At 41.0% G+C, this 11,321-nt stretch overlaps 2 protein-coding genes and 1 long non-coding RNA gene across 5 annotated transcripts in view; 2 read left to right on the top strand and 1 right to left on the bottom strand.

Annotated features, from left to right (window-relative positions):
• The window catches only part of LOC107657340 (protein inscuteable homolog), a 147,374-nt gene extending 142,452 nt beyond the window's left edge, over window positions 1-4,922 (bottom strand). For both annotated transcript variants that reach the window (XM_016445385.1, XM_016445386.1), the window contains exon 1: window positions 4,773-4,922. The gene's annotated coding sequence lies outside the window, so the exon portion shown is untranslated. The remainder of the gene's footprint in view (window positions 1-4,772) is intronic.
• Window positions 1,420-2,252, top strand: LOC107657341 (uncharacterized). The gene is made up of 3 exons (XR_001630675.1): window positions 1,420-1,566; window positions 1,643-1,745; window positions 2,023-2,252. It is a non-coding gene; the product is annotated as an uncharacterized LOC107657341 (long non-coding RNA).
• Window positions 4,923-9,705: 4,783 nt separating the features above from the next.
• The window catches only part of LOC107657339 (proteasome subunit alpha type-1-like), a 5,072-nt gene continuing 3,456 nt past the window's right edge, over window positions 9,706-11,321 (top strand). Inside the window, exons 1-3 of one of the 2 annotated variants that reach the window (XM_016445384.1) lie at window positions 9,706-9,817; window positions 10,815-10,859; window positions 10,933-11,034. In XM_016445384.1, coding sequence (XP_016300870.1) covers window positions 9,815-9,817; window positions 10,815-10,859; window positions 10,933-11,034 — 150 coding nt within the window. In that variant the 5' untranslated portion in view covers window positions 9,706-9,814. Of the gene's footprint in view, window positions 9,818-9,929; window positions 9,954-10,814; window positions 10,860-10,932; window positions 11,035-11,321 lie in introns of those variants that run through there. The other variant, XM_016445383.1, reaches the window with a different exon arrangement.

Raw genomic sequence — 11,321 nt, 5'->3', positions numbered from 1 at the left:
GTTCAGTTGCTTTGACACAATCTGTATTGTTAAAAGCGCTATATAAATAAAGGTGACTTGACTTGACTTGATAGACTTAAACTGAATATTGTATGTGCACTTGTAGTTTATTTCAAATCTTAAACGTATATTTTAAAAACTGTATTTTTGGATAATATAATATTAATAGAATAAAGACCACTTAAGTGTACTTAAAGAGCCGTTACATGATTATATTTCGTACGCTTCTAAAAAGTGTGCTTTGTGTGTCAAATTAAAAGTTTTACTTTAAAGTGCATTTTAAATCATGAGGTTTTTGTGTTTATACGAACAGGAGAACACATTCATTTCCACGAACAAACTCATCTACATCTTGGATGTAGGGTGAGTATCTTTTTAGCAAATTTTCATTTTTGGGTGAACTATCTTTTGTAAAAATGACTTTTAGTTTGGTGAATGAGTCATGAATGAGTCTAACCATAGTCTTTGGACTAACTACACAATGAATTAGAACAACTTGAACTTGAACAGAAATGGAAAGCTTGAAATAACATGTAACCTCACTGGGTCTTTTGTTTAATGCGCATGCGCCAAAATACTACGTCATGACGGCGCACTACTTCCGCAGAGTTTGACAAATGTGCTGTGCATGTTTGTGTAATCACGATGCGTGAGGGAACGAACAAGAGAACAAAGGAGCGCCACGTTTGGATGATTACAGATGAGACTTTATGTACTGCAGATAATGAATCAAGCAAGTATATCTTGATGTAAGCTTTCTTTATTCTTAATTTAGTCTTGCCATTCGTGCGGCTTCCACCGTAGCGCGGCAGTTCCTGCTATATGCACTCGGGAGGTGCATTAATCGTGTCTATGACTGCGTTCTGATATCGCAATGTGATCGCGTGTGTGGACCAAAAAAAAAAAAGGCTGCTTAAAATACAATATTTTAGATTAACTAAATTCAAAGATCCGATCTTGTAATATTTAATGTACATAATCGATATTATAACCACCAGTAATATTCAATATATCAGCCACCTCTAGAAATAATGCTGTTGCTGTTGTTGTTTTTTTGTTTTGTTTTTTGCATTTGAAGAGCGATATGTTCTGTTACTGCTTGTGTTTGTAATGTGTAATATTGTTGTACTTATCAGGAGTTATTAATTCATTTAGCAGGATCAGAACAGTTTTGTTACTTGAGTTACAGTGTGGAAACACAGACCAGTACTGAAGAGGTGATGTTAGAAGTTTATAATGAATTGTTGCCCAGTCAGCTCACCCTGATCACACATTATAAGCTAAAAGTGCCATTAAGTCACTATCCCTATGGATTTTAACTGCTTTGAATCTTTTCCATTTGCAAGTAATATGTTCCCACCTGTGCATTTACAGTCCCCCCTCTTATCATCATATATTTTACAGGTAACAACACAAGGAAGGGGGCTTCAGCTTTGCTGTGTCAGTCGTGGTAAATACAGGAACATCCTTCATGAAGATGTGCGAGAGAAGCTTGCAAGATCAGAAAAACTACTGAAGATACCTCTCTTCATTTTCATGGATTCTGGGATATTTATCTATTTTTTGGTAATTGATAAAGTTATGTTTTATTCCCTATAAAGTAGGAATAATAAATGTTTGTATAAACGTAATCTATTTTTAGAGCGCAGTGTCAGTGAAGATGGTGTGGTCAGGGATTCTGCTGTTTGTGGGAGATCTGAAGGAACATCTCCCAGCTTTCTACGACGATGAGCGCTGATGACTGAGTAATTCATCTCTTAGCTGATGCAGATGTGGTCAAACCTTTACACACACCTGCAGAATAAACTGCTTCATCAGAGCAGAAATGGCCATTTTTTAATGATTCTAGCATCTACCCTCTTACTGCTTAAATGCTTAACATTACAGATACTGCAAGGTGTATATAAACGTTGGACTGCAACTGTGTCTATTGCTTTCACTCAACTGAACCATTTATAATGACTGCATATGTTTTATGACAATGGTTGTTCTTCTGTTTTTTTCTTTCTTTCTTTCCTCCAGGTATTTTTTTTCAGTGAGGAAACAGGCTTATAGATCATACAGAATGATGTTTTCTGTGATGGCGAGATCAGGTACTTTTGTAAGTATGTAAGTGATTTTGCATTGTTCTCCAGACGCTAATAAGCGAGTTAAAGTGTTGTAACTGTGTATAGTGTTGGGTTTTTCTTGTGCATCAGCAAAAAGTGTTTTTGTGTATTTGTTTTAGAGATTTTGTCCATAAATGTAGAGGGTTTTCCATTTTGTGATTGTAACTAGGTAATTAAGAGATTTTATTTCTCTCTCTCTCTCTCTCTCTATATATATATATATATATATATATATATTACTAAATTTCAACTTCATTGCCAGAGATATATGACATTGAAGTATATTTTAGTTCACATTAGTTGCTTATTCAGAAGTACATATTTAGCATATTTCAAAGTACATATAAAATATACCACAGTCCCACTTAAGCGGTTCAAAAATATCACTCAAAAGTTCAACTAATTGCAATTAATGTAATTTTAAACTGTAATATATTTGAAATCAAGTACAAATAATATGCATTTATGTGGTCGAAAACATTACATAATTCACACTTAAGTGTATTGTTAACTGACATTAAAGTATGTTTTAGTTAACATGAATTGCTTGTCAGTACATTAGTAGTACACTTTAACCATATTTTAAAGACACTAGAAGCAATTATGAACATATAATTATACATATAAAGATGTACTAAAAAGTCCCTCTTAGGTGGTTTAAAAAAATCACTCAAAAGTTCAACTTATTGCATTTAATATAACTTTAAAATGTGATACATTTGAAATTAATTACAAATACAATGTATTTAAGCGGCGAAAATAACATATTTAATTTGCACTTACGTGTGTTCTTTTAAAGTATATTATTTCCCAATAAGTACTCTTTATAAAAGTATACTTAAATACACTTCTTTTTCACAAGGGGTACCTTTCCATAATAAGCACTATTTTTAAAAGGGAGCTTGTTTTTCTCAAGGGACACCTGATTCAGGTGTTCTGTACTGTGCAGTTTAAATAAACCTCTTTTAGCTGTGGAGTTGGACACATGCACCTACACTCAACTGCGTCAGCTTTACTCCGCGGTTCCTTCTGTGATGACTGGCCACACAAATAAACACGGGACGACTGATGTATGTAACAAAAATGTAACAAAGTCACATAGTACATTAATGTATATGTCTGTATGTTTGATGTGAACTTTCTAGCATTCAAATCTAGACCATTTAAAGCTATTGTATAAAGCACTATATAAATAAAGGTGACTTGACATTCATGCTAACAGTAGCTGTTTGCTGTTTGGTAAAACATGCACAGAGAAACCTCTTCTGAGAATATATTATACAGAAAATGTCCTGTGACATATGTGTATTTGTGGTGTCAAGTCTACTGGAGCCTCTTTAAAAGGCACACTCTGAAGCTGAGCTATATTTACCTGAAGTAAACTTACCCTGGTACAACCTGCTCCTGGGCTGTTATTGTTACTAACCTACACTTAAAGCTAGGTTACCTAATTTAGTTGCTAAACCTGCTTACTGAATTAATATAAAGCAATAATCCCTGTGAAGCCGTGGTTTACAGTGAATTTATAACAGCTAAAGGGCGTTGTTAGGCACGACGTGAAGCAGAAAACCCCCTTAGCTGTTATAAATTCACTGTAACCCACAGCTTCACGGGGCTTACTGCATTTATAAAACGGTTATTCCATATACGTAGTAAGGTTTCACAAAATAAAACAGAGCAAATAAAGTGTAATGATATTAATAAAAACAGTATTCTTCCACCAAACAATGTAGCTCCTCAGAAACAGTTGTGGTTGCAACAAAGTGGTTGCCCAGCAACACACAAACGTAAACAAAGGTGTATGTTACTTTGTAGAGTAATTTACAACAGCTTCGAACGCAGCTCAGCCAATCAGAATCAAGGACCGGAACTCTCCGGTTTATAATACTGCTTTTGATTCAGTAGTTCTGATGGAAGGCCAGACTGAATTTCTGGTAAAGCACAAAACAGAAGCTCAAGCAGCATTTGCAGACCGGGCTGTCCTGCGTGAAACTCTTGGCTCTCTTCCGCCACCCACAATGAAGTAGTCAGTTTACAGACCGGCTGCTTTAAAACTGCTTATGAAGAAGAATTCACTGTAACCCTCCACTTTGGGTTTGGAGAAAAGTGCTGACTGCCAGCCTGCATGGGTGAGTTTGATCCAGGCCTGACTCCCATGAAACAAAGAGGCTTTCTGTGTGGATTGAGGGGAGTAACAGTATCCCTGAGCCATTTAAATCCACGGATGCGTTTGTGTGAGTCAGTGGAGTCTCCTCGCTCATCTCTAGATGCTCATTAAACGGCTCTGCCCTGTTATTAGTGCTAGAATTTCCACATGCATGATGCTTCCCATAAACAGCTAGACAGCAGCAGTCAGAGACTCAGAGCTCAACACTCTTAAAAGCGTCTGTAGAGCATGATAACGGTGTGACTAACTAATTCGAGACCAGTGGACACGGTACATGTATTAATGAATCCAGGTTTAAAGCTCCTATCACCAGACATGAGACATTTTAAATACTGCACAGAAAAACAGATCACTGGATGACGCATTCATCATGCGCTCTGATGATGCTGCCCAATAAACTGTCCCACACACACCGAGTTCAGGGGGTCATGGCACCACTTACATTCGAGAAGAAAACCTCTATAAACCAAGTGCATGAAAAGAGAAGCAACACTTACCAGGGCCCTAGTTTCTCAAAGTGTGTGCGTCCCATTCAGTAAGGCAGCTCATTTGGTCTTGAGGGTCTCCACTGTGGATCTGGGACTCGCTAGACACGGCTCTAGCCTGCAGTGAGCTGAGCCCACAACTCTTCATCAGTCAGGCAGCATAGTTTCAGCCGGGCAGAAGTCCAACCAAACCCGTCTATTTCTGTCTGCCATATGAGCGGCAGGGTTGTGCTTTTCAAGACATTCTGTGGTCAAACATCTAATTGCAGAGTGACGGGCTATGGTAAAGTGTAATTGTAGCCCAGCTGCCAACGGTACATGGTTAAGAACTTTAAACTGCCTTAAAAACAACCGGAGTCACATAGATAAATGTGGGTCTGGAATCCAGATGTGGGATATGGGAGGAACGAGAGAGGTAACAGACGCGGGGGAAAACAGTGAGGAGAGCCAGAGCTGCCACTGCGATGGGAAAGAAAACTCTTTTTTCATGTGACAAGACGACTGTTTTTTGAAAAATCTCAGAAGAGGGGAGATTTTGGGAGGAGCTGTCTGGGCTCGGTTATTCCTAGACTTTTACCAGTACACGTTCAGGGTGTCTGATTTCACCTCAGCTACTCTGTGGAAAAATCAGCCATGGGGAAAAAAAAAGCGTATGAAAACAAAAGACAGCACATGCTGAGGAACGCATTGTACATTTCACTGGACCTCATTGGTTCAAAAGCACATTTAGATGTTCGTTCAGACCTTGATGCCGAAATATACAATTAAAAAAGGAAAATGACATTTTGCACTTTAATGGCTTGCTGGTTGTTTGTAAAGAATGAGATCCGTGCTGACGCTGTTGTGATTTGTCTTCAACTGCAGTGACTAAATGACAAACAGCTGTTCACTATTAACAGTGCTCTCTTCAATGGCTCGCTAACATCGCTGAGAAACCAGCAAAAGAGAAAAAAACAATCCCTGATTTCAAGCCTGCCACGATCTTCCAAGATAACTTTCCATGTGGATACCGCAAGAGCCTCCACAGCTGAGTTCATCCAAATGGATTGCATGGAGACCGTGGAGAGACCATAAAAACAACTAGTTGCTCAAAGTACACTGACTTCCAGTAAACTGCCATTAACCACAAGAACAAAAGTTACACCACAAGTGCCTATCTTTCCTCGTTGTTTTCTTCAGCAATAGTATGTGTGCAGGAAAACGAATCCTAGCCGCTTAAAGGGCCTTAATGCATACTCACAGATGCTGTATGATCTGCGGTTCAGGAATCACACACGACTCAGGTTTGTTTTTGTGATACTGATTTAGTGTCACAGAGACATTGAAAGCATGGACTAATGACGAGAGAATTGTATTTGTGCTTTTGAAAAACAGTTGTTTCTAAAGAGGATCTGAATATGTTATAATATTAAATTCTAATCCTGTCTTTTCAGCTGTTGGAGCATAAAACGGGAGAGAAATCCAACAGATGCACAATTTGAAGGGGGAACCGTACCATATCGACACACTATTCTTCCTGTTTAATACTGTAAAGCTATAAAGAATTGACTATAGAAACCAATGGCAACAAACCGCTGAAGTTATGAACGCCTCTTAGTTTAAAGGGTTTGTTTCAACTGGCTGTACAATATCACCAACTTCATATCATTAAAAAAAAAAAAAAAACATCAAAAGCATTCCTTTTCAAGAAAAGATTTATTTTTTAAAAGCAGGCTTTTAAAGTGAGACTCATTCTGCCACCTGTTGGACGATGAAGGTGCAACACTTCCTCAGGTTTGAATGAATGAACTGGACAGATCAGGAAAGGTCTAAACCAGGGGCCCTTGAGGGCCTCTGTCCTGCAGAGCTTAGCTCCAGCCTTGATCACACTCACCTGCCAGTAACCTTCTACTGATCCTGAAGACCTCGATGAGCTTGTTCAGGTGTGTTTGATTAGGGTTCGAGCCAAACTCTGCAGGACAGAGGCCCTCGAGGACCAGAGGTGAGCCCCGGTCTAAACTGAAATGACTTGATGAATGATCGAATGTATATATTTTATGGATTTGCGAATGCTTTTTTGAACCACAATGTCAGCCAAGCTCTATTATTGCAAGATTATATCACGTCCAGTCTATTTTGGAGTTCATTGAATAGTTGTATATTGTGTTGTCATTCCCTGATGTTAATGGCCCTTATCTTCACCTGCTAGAGGTTTACAACAAACCCTGCAGATGTGAAGCGATACTGTGGGATTCAGTTAGAGAGATGATGAAGTCATGTTTGTGAATCCTGTAGGACTCTGGGCTTTGTTCTGCTTTATACAGTTCAGTTCAGCAGGTCTCACCTGTTTGTTCATAAAGCTGAATAAGAGCAGAACAGATGCTCGCCCAAAGCTGGCTTGCGAACTGCAAACACTGATGCCTTGTACCCACAGTACATTTAATCTTCTCAGAAGTTCATAACAACACAAATACGGTGTTTTCCATTCATTATCACAACCTACACAAACATGAAGGCACAGCCGTCCTCAAGCCTTGATCAGGCTGGATTTATTCTGTCCTCACAGAGATGGAGAATAAACACTCGGTATCTTTATCAATCTGATTTATTTCATATCAAAATCTATAGATTTCTGTGTATTTTAGACGCTCTGTCAATACATAAGGAAGTGCTTAAGTGCATTTTTAAACTTCTGCCTTGGGTTAAGGGGGAGAGAATGCCGCAGGGACAGAGTTCTGTAGCTGTAGTTGTTCTGTTCTCTGCGGCTGAAAATGAGCCGAGTTCCCAGCTGAAACAGCAGAACATCAGGGAGGCATGGCCACAGGACAGACAGAAGAGACCGTCTGCAAACCCCGCAGGACTGGAGCCACTCAAAGCCCAGAGCTTGTCCTGCGACGGCCGAACGCTTGGGAGCCCACGTCAGTCGGGACGAAGCTGCTGTGGCCCAGCCCTGCGGAGCAGTTGAGGAAGTCTGACACATGTGGCTGTGTTACAGGCGCGTTTCTGCTTGCTTCAACACACAGCCAGACCAGACCTCACTCACTGCTCCTTCCATGCATTTATCATACCATTATTCACGCATTATCAGTCTTATTACTGGATCACATTCACAGACTACCTGCAGAAATCTCGATGCATTTGATGTTTATTTGTAGAGGCACTCAATCTTAACATGCACATGAAAATGAATTTAACTAATAATTTGACAAAGTAAGAGTTCCTGATATAAAAATAACTGAACTTAGATTATCTTTACCTTTAAAATACATGTATTCACTTATTCAAGAGGCATGTGTAAAATGCACAAAAAAACCTATTCCTGAATTTGACTATGTACGGAAGAATTCTCATCTGGATTTTTAACATGCCTTTCTCAAAAGAAGGAGAGAAGGACAGGAGCAGTGCACCCAGCCGTCTGTGTGCGGTCAGTCAAGCAGGCACACTCCACATGCACACAGTTAGGGTTAGATGGGGTTAAACGCTTCTCCGTAGCTGGTGAACCTCGAGCAGGCTGCGTTTCTTGCCAGGCGTACCGGCGCCCACGTCCGTCTGCGGGAGCATTTGTAATTTGTGCAGCTCCGCGGAGAGTTTTCCCAGCACGCAGGTGCTGAGATTGGAGCAGGAATCTGCCCTGGCTGTCGGGAGAAACACACATGCACACCGGCGTATCATCACACACATGCAGGGCCCAGCCAGACCACCTGCAGTGTTCACACAGAGCTGCGAGTCTAACAGGCACAACTCTCAGGTTAACATGCAGCCATGCAGCGAACGGGACAGGGTTTCACTGCATCATACGGAAACCTTCCTTTCTCACACACATCTAACTCCGCTAACACTCAGGGAAGCAGAAGGAGATCGTACCTGCTGTCATCTGCACTACGCTTTTGACTACAGCGCTCAGTAATCTCCGTGCTTCGTAGTCCATGAGCGCACATCTGTCTGTCAGAGACTCTGAGCCAGGTCTGGAGACAAACACCGGAGAGTTAGCCACCCGATGAGAATCCATCAGCTCAGCTCAGAGACGTTACCTGGCTGGGGCAGCGCCTGAGCTGTGATCTGGCACACGACTGCGGCGTAAGCCACGAGGAAGCTGGACATTTTCAACATGAACATGGTACCCTGAGACAAACATGCAAACGGAGGATTGTGGGAGTCTGTCTGGTTAAACTGGGTGGGCTGCACCACACACAAACTCAGTGCCTTCTGCGAGAAGTGTGCGTACCTGCTGACTCCTCACACACTCCTCAGACCAACATGGCAAAGAGTTCAATCTCACCTCAGCTTGTCTTGCTGTTTGATAAAAATATTGATTCTCTGAACTTGCTGACCGGCTTGATGCCGCTTCTGTGGTCAAGCCCCTATATATTGACTATGAGGAGTTGTGTCTTATCTGTGTAGGTGTTTAATTATCTCCCATCGGCCAATCATCAGACAGACCGGCAGCGGTCAGTCAATCGTGGCTCTGGCGCACAGATAATGTCTAAAGATTTACCGTGACGTCATTCTCGAGCCACTAGTGCGCCGTTCATTAAACCCATGCCCATCCTCAGAATAACAGAAGATTTTCAGCTGAAGCGGTGGTCCTGATGATTCTTAAGATGGCTGGCGTCACTTGAAATACCGTCACTTCTGACGATACGAAGCGCAATGATCGGTCTGTGCAAGAAACTGAACATTATTATTACTTGTAAACATCTGAAACAGTGGCTCGAGCTACAGATATACATGTTACTCAATCAAAACTCATTACACTGGCTTACTGTTTTTTGCTGAATCAATTTTAAAGTACTTTTAATGGTATATATATATCTCATAATGGCCTTTCGCCAAAATACCTTGCAAATATGTTGGTCAAATATAAAGCAAAGAGAGCTGTAAGATTGCCAGGTTAATAACAGCCAGGGTGAGATAGCGTTTAGCTTTTACTCCTCAACATGATGAGGGTTTTGGACAGTAGATGAAGAGCACTCGGAGCACGCGCTCTGCGCTCCATTACTTCCGCCTTCCTGAGGAAGACTAATCGAGCTGAATCATCGCGCGCTCAGTGGACAGTCGCCTGCTTTACAGCAAATATGGTGAGAAATGATCATATATTACGCTCTAACGTACACATGCTCTTCTGGTGGACAGTGTGTGTTCTAGTGGTCTAGGATGGGCGTGCTTGCAGTGCCAGTGTGATGGTCTGTGTGGTGTTGTGCGGGAATGATGAGCGTGAGTAAGCAGAACTCACTCGATACACATTAACATCGCTCTCTGCGCGTGATATGCTGTAGTCAGCTTGTGTGGAAAACACTGCAGTCTGGTGTTGTTCGGCGATTAAACTCACACGAGCCTGCAGACGGTACACAGATAGTTATAATATGAAGTAGATCAGTGTGTGTTGTGCTGTTTAATATTCATTAACGCAATGTCATTGTGTCCGGAGCGGAGTTTGCGCATTACAGGAACTAAAAGTGTGCCCAACATAGGCTTTTCTTTATTTAACTTTATGGTCTTACTCTTCGTTAAATATGCCCTTGTAGGAAGAAAAGTGCATCTTAGCACACTTTAAAGAGTTGTTTCTGTTGAATCTACCGACAAGCATTTATAGTAAAAACTCAAATATACGTTAGTGTAATTTCTATTGAAGCGTGTAAGTCATGTATGTAAACACATTTGTTTAAAATGATGTTTTAAATAATGAATTTGCACTGTAGTACATTCAAAAAAGTGATTTTTAACAAAACACTGTAGTTAAAACTTTAGTATGTGAGTCGACTCATCAAAACAATTAGTATATCTAAAGAATGACCAGATAGTTAAAACAATAATTTAAACTGTTCTTTACAGTAAACTTTTTATTTGACATTATCTGACAGAAAGTGCACTTTTTACAAGTGTAGATAAGTTAGTGGTTGTCATGAAAGCGAGCACTTAAGTGATTAGATGTAGACTGCACATGACATTCAGTACACTTCTTTTCTCAAGGATGAACGGAGCATTTCTTCACCAGATTCTCTGCTATGAATGAGAGTTTGATAGAGTGTAGATGTTCCAGACGCTGATTCAGTCACTGTGTTGATTTGTGTCCAGTTTCGTAACCAGTATGACAACGATGTGACCGTGTGGAGTCCTCAGGTAACTACACGCCTCATTCCTCAGCCGTCTGGAGCTGCTGGTGAAGTGTTGTTAATCTGGGGTCTGTATGCAGGGCCGCATTCATCAGATCGAGTATGCGATGGAGGCAGTGAAGCAGGGCTCGGCCACCGTCGGACTCAAGTCTCGCTCTCACGCTGTCCTCGTGGCCCTCAAGGTACTCTCACAGCACGTCTGAGTCATGTGTGTGCTTGACGTGAGCTTCAGAAACCTGTGTGTTTGCAGAGAGCTCAGTCTGAGTCATGTGGGTGCTTGACGTGAGCTTCAGAAACCTGTGTGTTTGCAGAGAGCTCAGTCTCAGTCATGTGGGTGCTTGACGTGAGCTTCAGAAACCTGTGTGTTTGCAGAGAGCTCAGTCTCAGTCATGTGGGTGCTTGACGTGAGCTTCAGAAACCTGTGTGTTTGCAGAGAGCTCAGTCTGAGTCATGTGTGTGCTTGACATGA

This window comes from Sinocyclocheilus anshuiensis, unplaced genomic scaffold (assembly GCF_001515605.1).
Source record: "Sinocyclocheilus anshuiensis isolate Anshui unplaced genomic scaffold, SAMN03320099.WGS_v1.1 scaffold191, whole genome shotgun sequence".
In the NCBI taxonomy this organism is placed as follows: Eukaryota; Metazoa; Chordata; class Actinopteri; order Cypriniformes; family Cyprinidae; genus Sinocyclocheilus; species Sinocyclocheilus anshuiensis.
The sequence above is the reverse complement of the archived record's forward strand: the minus strand, read 5'-3'. Positions and strand labels throughout refer to the sequence as shown.